This window comes from Manihot esculenta, chromosome 8 (assembly GCF_001659605.2).
Source record: "Manihot esculenta cultivar AM560-2 chromosome 8, M.esculenta_v8, whole genome shotgun sequence".
NCBI lineage: Eukaryota > Viridiplantae > Streptophyta > Magnoliopsida > Malpighiales > Euphorbiaceae > Manihot > Manihot esculenta.
In genome coordinates, this window is record NC_035168.2 from 30966723 (window position 1) to 30987177 (window position 20455).

The 20455-nt window shown below is 29.8% G+C and overlaps 2 protein-coding genes across 6 annotated transcripts; one reads left to right on the forward strand and one right to left on the reverse strand.

Moving 5' to 3' along the window:
• Nucleotides 1-457: 457 nt before the first annotated feature.
• LOC110620435 (high mobility group B protein 1) lies at nucleotides 458-3947 on the forward strand. 3 transcript variants are annotated; one of them, XM_021764167.2, is made up of 8 exons: nucleotides 458-615; nucleotides 1428-1511; nucleotides 1973-2101; nucleotides 2188-2245; nucleotides 2349-2393; nucleotides 2740-2820; nucleotides 2908-2991; nucleotides 3619-3947. In XM_021764167.2, the coding sequence occupies exons 2-8, from the start codon at nucleotides 1444-1446 to the stop codon at nucleotides 3676-3678; spliced, it is 525 nt and encodes a 174-aa protein (XP_021619859.1). In that variant the 5' UTR covers nucleotides 458-615; nucleotides 1428-1443; the 3' UTR covers nucleotides 3679-3947. The 3 variants fall into 3 exon arrangements, with proteins under 3 accessions (XP_021619859.1, XP_021619861.1, XP_021619857.1); XM_021764169.2 differs by having other exon boundaries at nucleotides 2911-2991; XM_021764165.2 differs by having other exon boundaries at nucleotides 474-700.
• A 638-nt stretch (nucleotides 3948-4585) lies between these two features.
• Nucleotides 4586-8601, reverse strand: LOC110620434 (E3 ubiquitin-protein ligase AIRP2). 3 transcript variants are annotated; one of them, XM_021764163.2, is made up of 5 exons: nucleotides 8182-8601; nucleotides 6910-7060; nucleotides 6718-6784; nucleotides 6334-6565; nucleotides 4586-4946 (listed from the first exon to the last, which is right to left on the reverse strand). In XM_021764163.2, the coding sequence occupies exons 1-5, from the start codon at nucleotides 8244-8246 to the stop codon at nucleotides 4736-4738; spliced, it is 726 nt and encodes a 241-aa protein (XP_021619855.1). In that variant the 5' UTR covers nucleotides 8247-8601; the 3' UTR covers nucleotides 4586-4735. The 3 variants fall into 3 exon arrangements, with proteins under 3 accessions (XP_021619855.1, XP_021619856.1, XP_043814873.1); XM_021764164.2 differs by having other exon boundaries at nucleotides 8458-8595; XM_043958938.1 differs by lacking the exon at nucleotides 8182-8601 and adding an exon at nucleotides 7402-7811.
• Between the last annotated feature and the right edge of the window lie 11854 nt (nucleotides 8602-20455).

The following is a 20455-nucleotide window of genomic DNA, read 5'->3' on the forward strand; positions in this document are numbered from 1 at the left end:
CAGTTAATAAAAAATATATATTTTTAAAATAATAAAGGGTATTGATAGTAAAGGAAATCTTTTATGTAATCGGATATATTCAATGTAATTTTAGCCTGTAATTTAAAATTAAAAAAATTATTTAAAATATAATAAAATTCATATATTAAATTTAATTTTTAAATTTTTATTAATTGTATATTTAGATGTGTGTAAAAAAAATTAAAAATTTAATTGAGAAATTTATAATATCTTACATAAAATTAAAAAATACACGAAAAAATATTTATAATCTATCTAAAATTTTTGAAATAATCAAAGAAGAACTGAGCGTTTTAAAAAAAAATACTTCTGAAAAAAAAATTCATGTGTTCATCCACGAATACTAAATTTAAATAATAGTGCTCGCATTCTCGATCATTAAGAACCGGCTATAGCCCGTAAACCACGTTGAGTCGTATGGGAGCAGGTCCCTAAAGTTACCGGCTGTTACAGTCATTCTCTCAACTTCACCCCTCGTACTCGCCCAGTCGGTCATAGCCTTCGCCTTTCTTTTGTTTTGTTATTCGCTCTTCGCATCGATTCTGTATTCGCGTCAACTCTGTTTCTCTCATAGAGGAATCGCCGTTTCTCTCTGTAAGGCAGCTTCAGTTTTCTGGATCTGATTTTGTTTCTTTGTCCTTTAGTTCGTCTCTTTTGTTTGGTTTCTTGCAAAATTGAGGTAAGTAGACTCGGATGAATTTTCCTGGTTGTTGCTCTGTTTTTCTATTATCTTCGTTTCTTTTTTGCTTTTGTGGGGTTATGGATTACGCTCTGTGGTGATTTTGAATTAGAGAGTACCGCAACTTCGTTTTCTCGGTGCTGCTAAGAAATTTCAAGGTCATAATTTTAGTTTATCTATATTTTTAACCAGATAATGAATTTGGTTTCAGATGTGGACTGAAGCTGAATGATACCAATTTCTTATCTGTGTATATCAGTGTAAAATCGAGATTTTTTTGGTTTAACATTTTTTTTAATAGTTCAGCGCCCTTGATGATCAATTTTCTTAGCTTTTTGGAGTTTGGCCTACCTACCTTAGGTTAGAATCTAGTTTTCTATTAATTCTGTTAGTTTCGTGGAATTTGTAAAACTTTTTTTTGAAGTTTGAAGATTTTAAACTTTGTTGTTCTTGTTGCAGAAGTATCAGTTATTCTATTTATTGTCGTTTTTAGGAGTTTTTTCCCTTTTCTTTTTTCGTGTATGTATATATGTGTATGTGTGCGTGTGCGTGTACATAGGTATAAAACGATATGGTGCATTGACTTGTGTGATTCGGGTAATGTCTTGGCTCCTTAATCAGCAAACTTCCCTTTCATCGAAATTTAGCTCTGTTTTTAATTGATACTTGAACCATAACTATGTACTGAATTTTCCTCAATTTGATCTATGAGCCTTTGTTGATACAGATATACTCTAGCAACAATGAAGACTGCCAAGGGTAAAGGGGCAGCAAAGGCATCAAAGGAAGCTTTGAAGCCTACTGATGACAGGTTAGTTTAATTTGCATGTATTTCATATTCTGTATAATTATCTAACTATACAGGTCTGTTTGGTATTGCTATTGTAGTTGCTATTGATAAAAATACTTGAATATATTAATTAAAACACTAAAAATTGATTAAGAATTAAATTTGATATCTTATATCCATAAAGAAAAAAAAAACAGCCTTTTTTCTATTTTTTTTTTTTCAACATCATCCAAAATTATGCTGTTTCTGAAAGCGCTTTTTGGCATGAAACTTAATGCAAAAGGGGCTTATATGTTTTGCTTGTATTCCTTGATTTGCTTGGGGTTGCCATAATGATTGATAAGGTGTTCTCATATAAAAGGGTATTGGTTTGTTGGCTGTTTCCATCTTGGTAAGATCTGTTGATAGCTGATGTTACATATTTGATGGACACAGTGATTAGCGGAATGTTATTGTGATGGATCTATCTCTATCCTTTCCAGAAAGGTTGGAAAGAGGAAGGCAGCAACTGTTGCTGATAAAAGTAGCAAACAAAAGGCTAAGAAGGAGAAAAGGGCAAAGAAAGACCCAAACAAACCAAAGAGGCCTCCTAGTGCTTTCTTTGTCTTCCTGTATGTGTTCCAGTAGAATTTAAATGATTGTTTTGATTTGAATCTTTGGTATTGTTTCATGAATTTATGCCATGTCTATGTTACAGTGAGGAGTTCCGAAAGACTTTCAAGAAAGAGAATCCTAATGTGTCGTCTGTAGCTGCTGTAAGCAACCAACAAATATTGAACTTTTCTTTTACTTCCATTTCATGAGCAAAGCTCTTTTGAAGTTGGACATTGATTCATTGGCATCATTATCTAATTGAAGGTTGGAAAAGCTGGAGGAGAGAAGTGGAAATCAATGACTTCTGCTGTAAGTACATCTATGTGTTCTGATGTGTAGTTTCTTTTGCTCCTCAGTAAGTGGAGCACCTTTGGTTTTGAACTTGCCAAGTGTAGTACAATTTTGTGGAGACAGGAAAAAAAAAATTCTATGGCTTGGTAATTTTTTCCAAGCTTCGCAACAGAGTAGCATCTCACGCTCTCTTTGGATTTCAACACAAACCATTTTAGTGGGATTTGCTTCCTTAGAACTTATCCCTGTTTTTGGTTTTTATTTGGGTGTCTTTGGGGTGGGGTACTGTTCATAAAAGTTATCCCTTTTTTTTTTCTGAAAAAAATGCTGTGTAACGGTCATTGATTACTTCTTGGTTTGGCAGGAAAAAGCTCCATATGAAGCCAAAGCTTCCAAAAAGAAGGATGAGTATGGGAAGCTTATGAATGCCTACAACAAGAAGCAGGTAACATATTTAGTATTTGCCATTCTCTATTCAATCGAATGTGGTGGTTGCTTATTATGTATTGACTGGCCTGTATTGTATTGACAGCAGAGCGCAGCTGCTGATGGTAATGCAGAGTCAGACAGGTCAAAGTCTGAAGTGAATGATGAAGATGATGAGGCTACTGGAGAGGTCGACTTACCAATTTGTTTATTTGTTTAATTCTTTTAACAATGCATGGACTTTCATGTGCATGATTTTTCACAATGCTCAAGTTGCATTTTTTTTTTTTCGAGTTGCATATTGTTCTAGAAAGTATTCTCACTGTTAAACTATTGCTTACCTGGGGCTTTCAAGCTCTCAATCAGTATTCTTAGGATCTAGCTGAAAGTTGCATCAATTATTTATCATCAGTACTGCATTTATCAAATTAAGAAATGTTAAATTCAGTGTTTCTTCTTGCTTTATGTGCTTCGGACATAGGGGAAAAGATACTGAAAATATGACCTAAAAATTTCTGAATTGTCTGTGTCTAGTTGGGTAGGACATCAAGCGACAAGAGACAAGCTTGAGTCCTCTAAATTTTGCAATCAGTCGAGTCAAGACCTAAAATTCCTCCATTTTTGTCATAACATGGTTAAATGTGTCAATATTGGAGAGAATTTTTATGTCTACAACCCTTATTTTTCACTTGAGGAAAATAAAAGAGTACATCGCAATATTTACAATATGCTTTGCCCTTAGTCCAACAATTTTTCTTTTTTTTTGTGATTCTGATGCAGCAGTCGGCTCTAATGTTTATTGCATGTTTCTTGTCAGGAGGGGGAGGAGGAGGAGGAGGAGGAGGAAGAAGAGGAAGAGGATGATGATGATGATTGAAATTGGATGGTTTTGATTTTGGGCATCATGTGCTTTGAAGGACAAATTTTTGGGTCTTCTAGATGCATTTTGTTAGGTTATATTTGGACTTAAAAGTTTAAGCAGGAAAATTGGCTTACTGCCTTGTCCAGCTGATATGGTGCTTTGTCAGTTACTTGGACACTATGAACTGTCTCAGTTTAGTTAAATACCATATTTATACTTGTATGATTTCATCTTTAATATGTTTTGCCTCCTGCAATTGATATATAATAATTACTCTGGCAACATATCAGGGCGCATAGTTCGAGTTTAAGTGATTTTACATGAGTTCTGAATAGATGTTTGAGGTGTGTAAAGAAAGATACCCGTATTCCTTTATGGTTGTTATGTCAAATATAAAGCTTTTAAGTATTGAATCACCTACCAATTGGGGCAAGAACCTGCCTTTGTAGTTAGTTTCATTTGGATGAAATTCTTTTTAAGTTTTTAATTTTATTGGCAATTTCATTGCGAGGTTCTTCACAAGTCGGTAGTAACCGTCTAATGGTCATGGAGTGCAAGTTTGTCAGATTTGAGATTGGTAGCAGATGGGCTGGCAGATTGAGGTTAGGTTTACAGATGTTATTTCTGTTCTTTGCTGTACTCAGCTAAGCCCAAATTTTCGGACCATATCCTGTTAGGTCCCATAGAAATGCTAATAAATATATATGTATATATATATATTGTTCGTTGAGCGTTTAGATTTCAACATTCGCTTATAAAAGAATGTAATCGTATGTGCATTCTTTGTCTGCAAGAGAAATTGCTCCAACTTCACCTTCTGTTCTATGGGTATACACAGAAATCCTCGACTCTATTTTGTAGCACGATCCCTATTTATTACCTACAGGCCCAGATTTGTGTTCATTTCACTTGCTACATAATAGAAGATAAATGAAATCTATATGAATAAATAATTCATGCAATCAAGAATATTTATTTACAGATCCTAAAATGTATTCCTGAGAAAGGAAAAGCAATAATCTATACAATCAACTAGTTATGTACAAAAATTTTCAGTCCTGCACAGTAGTCCTTACCAATATTGAGGATAGTAGGAGGCGCACATTGGGTCTGGAGCAATGAGAGTTAACTTGTCGATGTACATAAACAATCTCTTCAAATTTTCCCTAGTGATTGATGACACGTCCGCAATCTCATTTTTGCTGGTATAGATCCAGAGGTCGCCTGAGTTAACTCTCTTAAGACTGTCCCGGCAGAAAGGACAGGACTGTGACCGTGCCCGCCTAACAAAATAAGACACCAACAAGAAGAATTATAAAAATAAAAAAACCACCTTGTAAAGGAAGATTTTATGGAAGAACAGTTAATTAGGTGCCAGCTAATGGGAAAGGAGGAAAGAATAGTATACAACAGTTGTACCCTATACAGGAGAAGAAAGAAGGAAAATAAGGAGAAAAAAACGTCTGCCTCTCTGCACTGTTTTATTAACTTCTCTCCACACCGTTTCATTGGCAAGAACAAAACGTTGCCATCTGGCTTCTAGTTATAATCTTTTCAAAATAGCATCAATTGAAGCATAGGAAGGCATTCATTCAGGTACTTACCAAATAAAACACAAAGCACTGCAAGTTATAATCTTTTCAAGATAGCATCAATTGAAGCATAGGAAGGCATTCATTCAGGTACTTACCAAATAAAACACAAAGCACAGTGCTTCTATTTGTTAATGTGTCGTCAAACAAGGCCAAGTAATTTAATACCAAACATCCTGAATCCTGAACTAAGGTTCCTTTTCCACCTAGGATAGCACTAATGATTCCTCTCTCAAGGAGTTCTATAGATTCAAATAAGGGTGCTGATAGTTTCATTATAAGCTTGACCTGATATGAAAATAAACTTATCTAACAGTTGTTTTTGTTAAATTTGTTCTCATATAAGTTCAAGCTAATATTAGATGCAGTATTATGAACTCATTCCAACTCTCAAATCTCTTATACTTTTTGAAGAAAATAACTTCCTCATCCCAAAAAAAATTGTTATTTTTTAGATTTCGAGAAACTTACTAACAACTTTTCATGCATAAATTTATTGGCATCCTTTGTATTTTAATGTCGCAACCACACAATAGAATATAAGTTTTTTTTTATAGAAAATAATTTCCATGGAAAATATTTTTGCATGCAAGTTATTTTCTAAGAAATGAAACGTTAATTCCACAAAATTCTGCCTCGTATTTGTTTATATCACCAAATCACGAATTTTCCAAGCACCTCCTTGCTTGCTACTGAATTTATCCATTTCTACCTTAAACCATAGATTCAATATTTGGCAAGGATAATTCTCTAAGATTACTCAAGTATTATGATGTTATTGGCGAAAATAGGGAAAAGTAAAAATACCAAAGCAAACAATCAAGTGGTATATGATAAACTTCTAAATAAAGCAAATTCCTACATTCAAAATTGATATCCATAAATGCATTCTTTGCAGCATAATGGAGTAAAAACACGCTAAAAGTCTATGTCTAGCTAAAAAAGCTGCCCAATCTTCTCATGTGCTTTTTACTTTCCTGCACATGGTGTGCTTACCAGTTCCAATATCATCAAAAGATCAAGTATTCATGCACACATACACTACAAACACACAAAATATTATGAATAGCTAGCTTACCAATTTCGATAGCACTTCATACACATTGAATGATTGCATTTTGGCAAAACAACTTTGGTGTTCATCTCCATGCAAATTCCACATTCTTCTTCTCTCTCCAGATCAATTTCATAGAGCTTTCCCTTGTCCATTTCATCTTTCTTTTGGTACTTGGCGCAAATCTCTTTCTGTTTCCTTTCTTCTACATCATTGATTCCTCTTTGAAGTTGCAATAAAGAGGGAAATATAACACCTGTCAACAAAGATCCAAATGCATGAGTGGTTAGCTTGATATCAACGAATTTCTTACAAGAAAACATGAACATGTATCAAACTAACTAATAGAGTGCATTGTTTTACTATGTTCAGAGAAATATTAAAGCCTTGAATGTACTCAGTACTCACCATAGAACTCTCTTAAACTAGCTTTTCTTTCATGAATAGACATGGTCGTCTTTCCATCCTCATAAGCCTGTGATACAACATTATAATATTACACCCTTGACATTAAGAACAGGCAGAGGGGACTTGAATTAGATACTGATTCAGTGAACGAAAATCAAAATCAAATGTGCTGAAAAATAAAATGCAAATCACCTTGTAGATGAGAATTCTAAGCAGCCCCAAGGCACCAGCAAGGTGACAATCTGTCCACTGAACAAGAAAGAGAAAAAACTGAGCGGCAGGACTGTAAGACAACCTCATCTGGAGGCATGCACCATCATATTCCCTAGGATAATAGGAAGCCCTGTGTCACAATAAAACTACATGTATCAGTAGAACACAGCCAGCTGAACGGTAGCTACAGTAGGAACTAAACATTACAGTCCAAACATTGGATAGCAGAGAATAATCAGATTTCTTCATGGTTGACCACAACCAGGTAGAAAGCTGAATGAACCCCACCGAAGCACACAAATACTGGCCACAGATATCTTGAAACTATACAAGTAGGTTACATTCCGATTTGTAAGGATCAGCAGGAAATCCTTGACAAGGAAATCCCGTGGGAAATTTAAGGAAAATAAAATGCATAGTAAACAGCTTAATATCACAATGAACAGGATTAGACATAACTTGAACTCTAACCTTCAAACAGAACAAGTTACAATGGCATCATTTATCTGCCCAAATTAAAAAGCAATCATAGGACTGCCAAGGGACAAAGGACAAGGTTCTCGTCCTTTTTATTGTCTGATCATCCTCTTATTTCAGCTCAATAACCTTAAGTTGAGTTCTTTCCAGCAAAATCTAACAGTTATCTACATGATCTCTTGGGCAAGTTGCAAACATTTGATGGATCAAGCAATCCAAAGCAAACCCAAATACTTGTTACAAAATCAGAAACTTAACTTCAAATCGTGAATTCTAGATAGTGAGAATTCAGAAACATAAAATCTTTTTCAATTCTCTGAACCATTCATTAACGCCGCCTAGCTCAAGGGACATACCAGATACTTCTAATTATATCTGGGTTCGAAAATATCAAAATCAACTACTATGTCTTACTGTGTCTCCAATAGCAGCCGACAAAGTCAATGAATGCTTAAATGGAGCAGAATCTTTTACGTAAGAGATACGTCGTCGTATCATGTCCTACAGACATGGTCATAGGGAATCCTCACTTAAAATTCCTCAATTAATAAAGTTGGATCAACTCAAAAATCACACAGCAATCAGACAACCGCACGAGACAAAGTTTAACACAAAGCAGTGCAAGATAAGATGTCCTTCACCTAAATACCAAGATCGAAACTACCACTCAAAATCTCAAAGATCATGATCGAAAATTTGATATGGCTTAAAACCCAGAAACCGATATTCTACATAACAAAGCATAAAAATCAGAGGAAAGGCAAAAAAAATTACAGAGTATTGGCAAATTGGATATCAGCTTCAAGAGCCTTCAGAGAATCCTTGAATGATTTCCGCATTTCGCCAATTTTTCTCTTCCACCAAACAATCAGCAAGGAGGAAAAGGAACACAAACAACTCTCACAAACAACCACCCACTCGTCTCGACCACTCAAGAAAACAAATTGTCAAGGAAACAAGAGAAACGAAAATCATACAAAATCTAAATCCCTTGAAAATGAAAAAAAAAATAAAATAAAAATAGAGAGAGAGAGAAGAGAAGAAGGGTACTAGCAGAGGAGGAAGTGTGGGGATTACTACTCTGGCTTTTCGCTTGGAACACACGTAATGTAATTTCGATACGTGTATATATATTTCTCTCACACTCTCTCTCTTTCTCATCGGTTGAGTTCATTAATCAGAAGGAGACTGAAGAGATTACTCAATTTACCATTCTACCCTTCACTTTCCCGAAAATATCTACAAAGCAACCCGATTCCCGATTTTTCTGCTTCTCACTTGATGATTCTCCGGTCTCTCCGTGGCCCCCTATGGACACTTCCAGTCGCCATTGGAGAACAATTATTGAGCTTTATTGCAAATTTTAATAATAATAAAATTAAAAAGCTACGTGGGGAAAAAATAATCTAAACCTTCTTCTTAATTTAATTTTATATCTTAACTTTTTTAATTTTAAATAATTAAATTGTAATTTTAATAGTATTCATAATTTTAACTGTAAATTCAAATTAATTTTACTTAAAATCTAAATTTATGATTCTCACTTGGCTTTTTTAATTAATTACTATTTTACAATGTAAATAAAATAATTTAAATCTTTTCTTAAAATTATGTTTATTTCTCGATTTTAAATTTTAAATAATTAAATTACAACTTTAATTATTGACACGAGTACAATGGAATACAGCATCAAGCGACACTTGGCCACCACGGGTGATTTGATCCTACCGTTGAATGCAGTGCCACGTCATGCTTAATGAAATGGGCCCACCTTAGGGCTAACTATATCTACGTCAATTTAAGCATTCAGGTGAGGTGGCCCAAATTTGGAGCATTATGCGACCCTCGGGTGTGTTCTTCCAGTTTCGATTATTTAAGATTTAAATTTAATTCGAGATTTTCAATAATTGTGCATACCTTTAAAATGAGAAGTGAATAGGGACGAATTTAAAATTTTTATTTTTTTAAAACTTAAATTTAATTTAGAGAGTTTAAGTTACGATTTATGAATATAAAACAAATAAAAGTTAAAAATAGATTTTTGTAAAAAAAATAAAATTGCCTATTTAAAAATATTTAATAATCCTTACTTTATTTTTTCAAACAAAAAAAATCCTTAATTTATTTTATTTCTATTTTCCACTTGTCCATTTTTTTTTACATTTTCTATTATTAAATTCACGACCGATTAGACTAGAAAGTTAAATGTTTTCCTCAATTTTAAATTTTACACAGAAATTCCAATTTTATAAGGATTATTCAAATCTTTCAATTTTAAAGAAACATATGAGCATGCAAGAGAAGTGAATCAACTTCTAAAGAGACAACAGAGCATGCAAGCACATATATGAAAATTCCACTTTGGAAAACAAAAGGATAAAGAAAACTAATGAACAATTACACAATCCGCCAACAATAGCAAGAATTGTTTTACTGGTAAACTCAACTGGCCAACAACAATATCAAAAAACTATCTACGCTCTCATTTGGAAGGTGGAAAGAAACCCATTCCGGACGAGGTAGAGGAAGCCACCTCCACTCGATAAGGGTAGAGGCGACTAAGAAATTCAGTAAAAAAAGAAGCCTACTACTTCATAAATCTACACCACAACATAAAGAGATTCTCTTTCTAAAAACTTTAAAGAGACTCATAAATTAAATTTCTTTTATAATATCTTCATGTATAAATTATACCTACTTAAAATTTCTTTAACATCCAAAGGTTTGCATAATTAATAAAAAATTATAAATAATTAAATAAAATTGTAAATCAATAAAAAAAATTAGGTTTTATATCCAAAATTCCTAAATTTAAAATATATTAACTCATTTGCTAGGATGGTTTGGTGACGAAAGTGGATGAAAGCTTTTGGTGCAGTAGTGAGTCGTGATGGCCGTTGTTACCAAAATTGACTTTTTAAAAAAATCAAAGATAGATTCATTAGTTGGTAATTGATTTAAGACACAATACAAAATAAAAAGAAAAATGAAGAAAATAAAACTAAAGGTCTAAAGAATTACATGGCCCTAACTCAACTCCCCAAAACCCTGACCCACAAACCCAAGCAAAAGAAGGGTATAGAACTGTCCGGATCTTCAGCAACCACACGAGGAACATTAACTCTATTTTGGGTACTTTATAAGTAATAGTGGCTCAACAAAAACTAGTAGTCTATGAGGCGAAGATTTATTCCATAAAAAAAGGGAGTGATACGGAGCAATTAGGCTTAGATTTTATGGCAATAACTTAATTTTTATTATTGACATCCGATAGAGACCCACAATAGTTTTCAAAAAGAGAATTTCAAGATGTACGACTTTTAAAAGTATGACAAGTTTCAAGAGTTTTAAGAATTTTAATAAGAGTTTTCGAGATCTAATCTCTCATTTCTATTATTTCGTCTTAACCAAACGTAATTGGTTAAAACTCATCATGGAATTTAATCATTCCTACATCAGGGAGCCTCATCAAACTTTCCCAAAGAATAAACAAACCGAAGGACAAAGGCTGCTCTCATATCTTTTCACTCAAAACTAATAGAAAAATCTAGATTTTAAAAACTGCACGAGCCTAAGCCAAGAATAATCGAGAATATGGAAAAAAAAAAAAGCAACAAATTTACTACAACCAAGAGGTTGGTGGTTAGAGTTTCCTACACTATAAACCTCGTAAGGGTCATCAATTGCATACTATCACCTAGTATCGACCATAAAAGGTGCCTATTACATAAAATTGAAGCTTCCTCGTTAGTTATTCCCCTTAAATATAAACAAGTAGGCATCTTCAAATCTTGAACATACAGCTCACTTGCAACACAAAAGGAGCGATAAACACCACCAAGAATAGAAAATAACAAACAAACACTATGTTCACCTCCAACCTGGAGGAGAACAAAACCCATTACACCATAGGACAAGGAACTTCCCTTACTCGGTCGAAGTAGGAAAAGTCGCGGATGCAGCAAGGAAGAGATTTCTTCCTCAAAAAATGAAAAACCTAAACATAGTCTTTCTTTGGAAACGACTAGAGAGAGGTAGAGACTTTTCATCAAAATTGACTTGATACAATGTCAGATTAGTTCTTTAATTGAATCGGACGAGTAAATAACTTAGGAAAAATTGGTGACCCGGCAGTTCAACCATGTCCACCACAATTGTTGTTTCCTTAAATCATTTTTGGACCAATGCATTGGTATTGACAAGCAAATTATCTATTCCCTGAATAGTGATATGTTTCAAGAATCATGATTCCAAATTTATAATTTGACTTTAACATCTAATTGATGCATTTGTTGTAATCATTATTTAATTAGAGGAAGCATTAAAGTCTCTATAACTATAGCCAAAATTTTCATTTTAATATACAAATTATATTATTTTACTATGAATATACAAATGAACATTAACTCTATTTTGAGTACTCTATAAGTAATAGTGGCTCAACAAAAACCAGTAGTCTAAGAGGTGAAGGTTTATTCCATCAAAGAAGGGAGCCTCATCAAATTTATTCAAAGAATAAATAAATTGAAGAACAAAGGCGGCTCTCGTGTCTTTTCACTCAAAATTGACTTGATTGAGTTAAAAAAAAATTAGAGAAGTCTGCTAGATTCTAAAAACTGCATGAGCCTAAGCCAAGGAGCACTACAAGAATTTTTACTATCACTAACAGAAATTTATGTTAGTGAACAATGAAATTCCGTTAGTAAAATATTTTACTAAAGGATCAATGACAGATAGAATCCGTTGTAAAAAACCTCGTTGGTAATTTATTCACCAATAGATTTGGAATTCGTTAGGGTCATTAACGGATCAACAACGGATCTTTTTGTTGTTGTCTCTAACGGAACAAATGTCCGTTAGTAATCTAATATATATTTAACATGGACTTCACTAACGGATTGCATTATCCGTTATTGACTATAACAGAATTTCCATAGTAAATAAAAGTAATGTTGTTTTCCTTTACAACGGACTTTTTCCATTAGGAATACCAACGACAATTCCGTTGGTAACCCGTTAGTGAATCATATAATTACTACATCATCCCTATACTTTTTTATATATTTATATATATCTATCATCACCCTGTACATTATTCATTACCTTATACATTCACGTATATATCCATCATCACCCTGTACATTATTTAACTATATATGTAAAAATCAAATCAATTATTATATAAAGTGAAATATATTTAAAACTTACAGATTTCAAAATTATATTTCATATGTTAATTTTGTATAACAGTTATAAGTTAAAATAAAATTATCAACTGGTCCGAACAAAATATACATACTAAACTAAACTAGCAAGCTCATCATTTTTATCATTATTATTGTCTGTATGATGATCACCAATAATAGGGGCATCGTCATGCTGCTGCTGTGGAGACGGAGCTGAAGATGCCAGAGGAGCAAATGTCTGAGTGGATGTCCCAACACCCTGTTGTGCCATCATCCTATGCATAAATGCCTGCAACTCCTCCACCACTGAGTTAAGTTGACCATTCTCTGTCTCTAGCCGATCAATTTTATTTTGCATCCTATTCATTGCTTCAATAGTAGGAGGATCCACTTGGGATGCAAACGAGTATGAAGCGAAATAATATGATGATTCATGAAAATATACATAAACCTATGACTCTAATCCATAAACTTGACTCTTTTTCTGCCCACCAACTGCCTCGTAGTAAAGCTGGGCCTCATTTATGGGTGTCGGCTCATTACTTCCCTCCTGTTGCTGTGTTGCTGCCTCTTTTAGTTATATGTATTTTAATAACTTATTACTAATATGATTTAAGTGTATCAAAATTATTTATAACTACATTTATTATTAACTTACATAAATAGCTTTTGACCTAGCATCAACAAACTCATCCGTCCCCTTTCTCTTATGTGTGGCCTCGAAAAGCTCATGAGGATGTGGTTCTATTCCTATTCTTTGTCTCTGTTACTAAGTATAAGAAGGATAACAATTAGTATCGCAATAAAATATATATAACAAAATAAATATTAAAGTGATTATTAATATCATCATTTGTTGGTGGATATATTGTGAAACTGATCCACAAGCATGCTTGAAAATGCCAAATCCTACCCCTCCAGCCTTACTGCGCCTATTGACAGAAAACTTATCACACTTCTCTTTATATTCATAAGTGTTCTAAGTTTTCTGCCACTTCCTCAAAACAGAATCTGGTGTAGCTAGATTCTTTGTCTTCCTTTTTCTAATTTCATACATAAGGCCCCTATATCTCTCAGCAGCCTTTTTATGCTATGCAATTTTGACCAAACTGTCAATTGCTCAGTCCCATAGGAAGTATTTCTACAAAAAGATTAAAATATATGAATAGTTAGTAATTTTACATTTCATATTATAGTTCAATATATTTTAAAATTTATGGTTCACCTTGAATTTTTGCCAATAAAACTCCTTCGTATCATTAGGTACTGCCTTCTAACAGTGCCCTTCTACGACCAATCTTTCTTTTATTATAAGAGTGATCCTGCGACTGCACAACTCCGACGGATGTAAACTACATAAACAACAGTTAGTGACAATGAAAATAATAGTAATTAAAAAATAATTCATTGTTGCTTATTATTAATGAGTGAAACCCAAATTAGGGGATGAATTGTTTTCCTTCATTTCTGTGATAAAATGAATCTATTGTGATATGAGTTAAGCATAAAATGAATCCACTGTGATAAAATGAAACCCCAATTATTTCATATCATCTGCTTGAAGAAAATGAAGGAAAGTACCAATCTACTGTGATAAAATAAAGCTGCTCATCAAATTTCAAAAACCAACGAATACCCAATATGCAAAATGGAAAATTACTCAAGAAACTGATAAAACAAGTATAAAAAGCTTGAGAATAAACAAAAAACTATAAGTACAGTGATGATTATCCCTGATTGGAAATAAATTCTAAGAAATCATATGAAACCTACCCCCAAAAAGAATTTACAGGATGGATTACCTGAAAATCTCAACAGAAGCTACAATATAATTCTTTATACACTCGTCTAACTGTAACTCAGGCGTTTGGCTCCTGAATCGTGACTCGTGAGAGAAGAAGAAAGTGAAAAGCAGTGTGTCGCAGAGAGTTGGCGATAGGCGACAACAGAAGGATTAGGGATTTGATTTACAAATTTGGGAATATGAGTTAGAGATGAAATTCATAACTGGGTTCGTAAGTTTAATAATCACTAACGGAAGGTTGTGTTCGTTAGTGAAAAATATAAGATATAAAAACAATTAATTCATCAATGGCTTTTTAACGGATCAAATATCTGTTAGTATATCACTAACGAATCAGTAACGGTTACAAATTTCCGTTAGTAATCATAATGGTCATTAACAGAAACACTAATAGCTCTATGCATCCGTTAGTGAAAAACATATTTTCTAATATCCGTAACTATGATCGTTATTATTACTAACGAAATTCAGTCCGTTAGTGAAATCCATTAGTAATTCTATAGATTCTTGTAGTGGAGGATTGAGAACGTATGGCAAAAAAAAAAAAGCAACAAATTTACTACAACCAAGAGGTTGGTGGTCAAAGCTTCCTACACTAACTAGTGTGTAAGGGTCATCAATCACGGACTAACGCCTGGTATCGACTATAAAAGGTGCCTACTATAGAAAATTGAAGCTTCCTCATTAGTTGTTCCCCTCTAATATAAACCAGTAGGGATCTTCAAATCTTGGACATACAGCTCACTTGCAACATAAAAAGAGTCACAAACACCACGAAAAATTAAAAAAAAAAAATAAACAAACAAACACTATGTTCACCTCCAACCTGGAGGAGAACAAAACCCACTATACCATTTTAGAGGAAAAGGAACTTCCCTGTCGAAGTAGGAAAAGCTGCAGATCCAACAAGGGCAGGGACTTCTTCCTCAAAAAATAAAAAACCCAAACATCGACTTTTTTGGAAATGACTAGAGAAAGGTAGAGACTTTTTATCAAAATTGACTTGATACAATGTCAAATTAGTTCTTTAATTGAATCGGACGAGTATATGATCTAGGAAAGATTGGTGACCCGGCGGTTCAACTATGTCGACCATAATTGTTGTTTCTTTAAATCATTTTTGGACCAATGAATTGGTATTGACAAGCAAATTGTCTATTCCCTGAGCAGTGGTTAGTTTCAAGAATCATGATTCCAAATTTATAATTTGACAAATTTAATATCTAACTGATGCATGAAGTTTTATTCTAACCTAATTATCTCTAGGCTTCTCTGATTTTCATGCGTTTAAAAGATTTTTTAGAGAAAAATTTATTTAAATATAATTCACTATAAATTTAAGATACAGGTAGACGAATCTCTCCATGAAAAATCAAATGAAATAATTTTTTTATATTTTGAATTATAGTGAATTAGGTTTTCATGGGATAAATTTTTTTATATTTTGGATTATAGAGGATTAGGTCCAGATAATTTTTTATTTTTAAATTTTTTATAAGGAAATTCTTTTTGTACACATTCAATATTTAACAGTAAATAAATAATATATTAATAATAGACATGATAGGTCATAGATTTAAATTTAAATTTTGAATTCATAGTAAATTGAGTACATATATTTTCTTTAAGTTTGATATTACAAGATTTTAATACAACTTCTAGATGATTCTTCTTGATCTTGTTAATTTTTTATCTTGTTAATTTACGTACGTGATTAGTTGGTGTTTTATCTTAATCATAGTTGTTGTAATCATTATTTAATTAGAGGAAGCATTAAAGTCTCTCCAACTATAGCCAAATTTTGCATTTTAATATGCAAATTCTATTACTTTACTATGAATATACAAATAATTCTTTATTGAAGTCGGGTGTATAAATTCAGTCAATTCATTATTATTATACAAACTAAATTAAAATTAATTTTATTAATAAAATATACGTCTATTGAATAAAATAATTTAAATATTTATCGTCTTTAGTCCATTGAAAATTGAGGATTGAAGGAGTAGAATCTAAGATATCTCAAATTTACTTAAATACATTTAGACTAAATCTGTGATTACATGTAAAATTATTCTTTAAAAGGTTTATTTGATAAAAAAAAATAAAAAAACGTTTAAATTAATTTATATTTTATCAAACTTTAAAGTTTGAATAATAAAATTCAAATTTTTTCATTTTGTCATTATAGAGAAATTAATTGAATGTGAAAAGGTGCTGAAAAATTATAATATAGTCTTTAAAATTTTATTTGATTAATAAAATAGACTTTAAACTATATATTTTTATTTCAACAATGTCCTTTTTAATTAATCTCATTATTTATTTCTCATTCTCCTTTTTATAACATATTATAGTTTAATAAAAATTTAAAATATAAAAAATTATAGTATAAAATATATAATATTTCATTTTATTTAATATTATTGATATAAAATATAGTTTTTTATAAGATCAATCAATAAATTAATATACATCACAAATATAATTGTTATATGGATGAGAAAAATAAAAATATTAAATATTTTAAATAACTTAGAGAGAGTTAATATATCTAAATTTTATAAAAATCCTAAAATAAATGATTTTAAATAGTAAAACAAACATATTTAATATTATTAATATAAAATATAATTTTTTATATACTAAAAATATGTATATAATTTATAATAGTGAGTATAAACTTTTAATGAAATATCTTAATATATAATTTTTAAATGTGATATTTTATATAGTGAAATTTTATTTATAATAAATATTTATTTAATATTAAATATGATAAATATAAAGTAATTTTATTTTTAATATAAAATTTAAATTAAAGAATTATATGTTATTAATATAAAATTTTAGAGATTATGTTATAATTTGCTATTAACTTTTTTAAATTTAATTTAGTGTTTTTAATTATAATTATAATAAATTAAGAAAAATTTAATTTAATTTTATAAAATTTCAAATTATGAATATAAATAAACGTTTAAATTTTTTTATTTAATAAATTATTTAAAAAATAATTTTATATGCACACATGAACTTCGACTTTTTTATATTAAAAAGATAGTTAAAATTGAGATAAATATAAAAAAATAATTTTATTATTTAAAATTTTAAGATTATAATATAAATATAAAATGTGGTAAACGATTTAGTTTTTTTTTTTTAAATTTCGCATATGTACCCACATTTAATATTATATTATTAATTTAAAAATAATATATTTTTCATGTATTAAAAAAAGAATGCTCTTTCGTAAAAAGGTAGGTTGTCCTTTGCAATGGAGAAGAGTCAAGAGACCTTAAATAATGGTAAGAGATGGTGGAGCACCTAATAATAAAATACTGATTAGACATTAAATCTACCTTAGTCCTATAAAAGATAACTGATGTATCCAAAAAATTAAAATTTGCAAATAAGGATAGGAAAATTTACTTTTTAATCTTTATAGAATGGTAAAATTTATTAATTAATTTATTAATTAAAAAAAATACATTAAAATATTTAAACATATTAAAAATCTATTTATCAATATTTTTCTATCAATATTTTTCAATTAATTTTAGTTGTCAGGTATTTAATTATTAAATCTGTCTATATAAAAAAAATTTATTATAAGGATTGCCATATTATATGAGTATAAAAAATTTTACGACACAAATATAATTGTTAAAAAATTTTAATTAAATTTTAATTATATATTGACGTTTAAAAAATTTTATGTCATTATAATTTAAATCAACCAATCTAATTTAATTGTTAAATTTGTATAAATTTTTTTAATTTTTTAATCGATTCAATTTTTTATTAATCGATTTAATTCATTTAAATAATAAAATTAGTATAAAATTTTATTTTTTTTAAATTTTTATTTTTTATTTAAAAAAAATTGATTTAATCAATTCAATTAAACGGAACAGTAAGAGATGAAAGGAATAATTTTAGGGTCCAATCATGTAGACTAGTTGCAGATTGGCTGTGATGTGAATGAAAATGTAGAGAAATTTTACTGTGCATTTGGATATATATCCCATCCAATAAAACTATGACATATAAATTAAAATTAAAATAATTTTATTTTAATATAATGAAATTCATATATTAATATGAATTTTTTATTTTTTATTAATTGATTATCCAATTGAATTTATACGCTTAGATGCATTTAAAATTGAGTGACTCAGAGGAGAGTTGTCAAACACCACAGCTCATTGGACCAAACAGTACCAAGAAAGACAAGGATCACAGGGCAAAGCTTCGAAGTGCTGTTGCATTCTTATTGGCCCAGAAATCTTTTCTCGTTGCCGTCAAGCCTATTGGTATAATCCATGCCTGTGCTTCGTCTACGATTGCAGGATTCCCATGATGGAAGAGAAGAAAAGAAATAAAGAAAAATTTTATTCTACATAAAAAAAAAATTAATTAAAATAATATGTTAAAAAATTAACTTCTTTAAAAAATTAAATGGTTATTTTTAAATTTGTAAAATTCGACTCAACTCGCTCATATTTTTAATATTAAATAAATTAATTAAATAAATAACATATAAATTAATTATTATTATTTTATTTTATTTTAAAATTTTTTTAAAAACATCTTTTAATATTTAATAAAAATTAATATCTTTCAAATAAGTATAATTAAAAAATTAAAAAAATTATTTTTTTAATATATATAAAAAAATAGAATGAACAAAAAACTTTTAAAACGGACCAATAATAGATAGCAATCGCCAAAACAATAGTTTTCCTTTCCAATCATCAATAATTCAATTAATTGAATCTATACCAACCGTCCGTTCTTAGATAGGAAATGCCTTTGTGAAAGTTTTAATTATTATAATATATACCGAAGAGACAAGTGCTTGTTTCTCAGTTCTCCTTGCTTTATCATTATTTTTTTTAAATGTCAATCCTTCAAAAAATAATAATATTAAAAAAAATATTATAAATCTCTAATATTTAAAAAATTTACTAGTTAATTTTTATTTTATAATTATTTAATTAAAGTGTTATTATATTTTGTATTTTCTTAAAAAAAATTATAAATAAATTTATTTTATTTTTAATAAAAAAATAAATAATATAAATATTTAAATTAATGAGACTGAATAATATATAATTAAATTTATAGAATTAAATAAAATATATTATTAAAATTATAAAGACTAAGTAATATAAATATTCAAGACAAGACAAGTAATAATTTTTTTGTTAAAAAACTAAAAAATTAAACTGTGCAAAATTATAAAGAAGTTTTAATAAAATAATTTATAAATAGAACTAATTAATAAATTTTTTAAAAATTTAAAAATTTAGAAATTTAATTGTAATTTATCCAAATATTAATTTTGGTTACTCAATCACTTTCAAAATTTATATTTTTGAAAGGAATGGAATTTCAATGGCTATCTATGAGAGGGATTATTCAACCCTATCGAAATGATTTTTTATTTTATTTTATTTATTGTTTATATAAATAAATAACTTTCAATTTTAATACTCCATTCAAAATTATGAATTTTATAAGAACTGAATTTTTTTAGGATCAATAAATAAATAATTTATTTTAGTGATCAATAAATAATTAGCTTTTAATCTCAACAATTATAATTTTTTTTTCAACACTTAAGGTACTTATAATTTTTAGAAATTGAATAAATTTTCGTTTCGTTTCATTTCATGGATTACAACCGTAATTTTTCCTTTAACCTAATTTTCATCATGTCAGTTATTTATAATTTTTTTAACTTATTTATTTTATAGCGTGTCCTCTTAAATATATTTGATACTTTTTACTGTCATAAAATATATTGTTCTTTTAATACAGAGAGAATGACTAGTTAGTCACTAATGAAAACAGAATCTAACTTGCTTTTTTTAAATATGAAGATTGTTGTTATAACGGTAATATTAAAACTTATTTTTATTATTTTACCTTTAGAATAAAAAAAAGCAACTTAATCATGAATTTTAATTAAATAATAATTAAGAGTAAATTGAGAAAAAAACTCAAAAACCCTTTGTGGCATAGGCATATGATGAATCAACACTAGATTATA

What these genes read in the sequence shown, in the direction of transcription:
- LOC110620435 (XM_021764167.2), top strand. Translation starts at nt 1,444, where the DNA reads ATGAAGACTGCCAAGGGTAAAGGGGCAGCAAAGGCATCAAAGGAAGCT. An exon ending in TTGAAGCCTACTGATGACAG is followed by an intron (nt 1,512 to 1,972) that starts GTTAGTTTAATT and finishes TATCCTTTCCAG; the next exon opens with AAAGGTTGGAAAGAGGAAGG. An exon ending in AGTGCTTTCTTTGTCTTCCT is followed by an intron (nt 2,102 to 2,187) that starts GTATGTGTTCCA and finishes TCTATGTTACAG; the next exon opens with TGAGGAGTTCCGAAAGACTT.
- LOC110620434 (XM_021764163.2), bottom strand. Translation starts at nt 8,246, where the DNA reads ATGCGGAAATCATTCAAGGATTCTCTGAAGGCTCTTGAAGCTGATATC. An exon ending in TAGTTTAAGAGAGTTCTATG is followed by an intron (nt 6,566 to 6,717) that starts GTGAGTACTGAG and finishes CTTTGTTGACAG; the next exon opens with GTGTTATATTTCCCTCTTTA. An exon ending in ATGAAGTGCTATCGAAATTG is followed by an intron (nt 4,947 to 6,333) that starts GTAAGCTAGCTA and finishes TTATTTTGTTAG; the next exon opens with GCGGGCACGGTCACAGTCCT.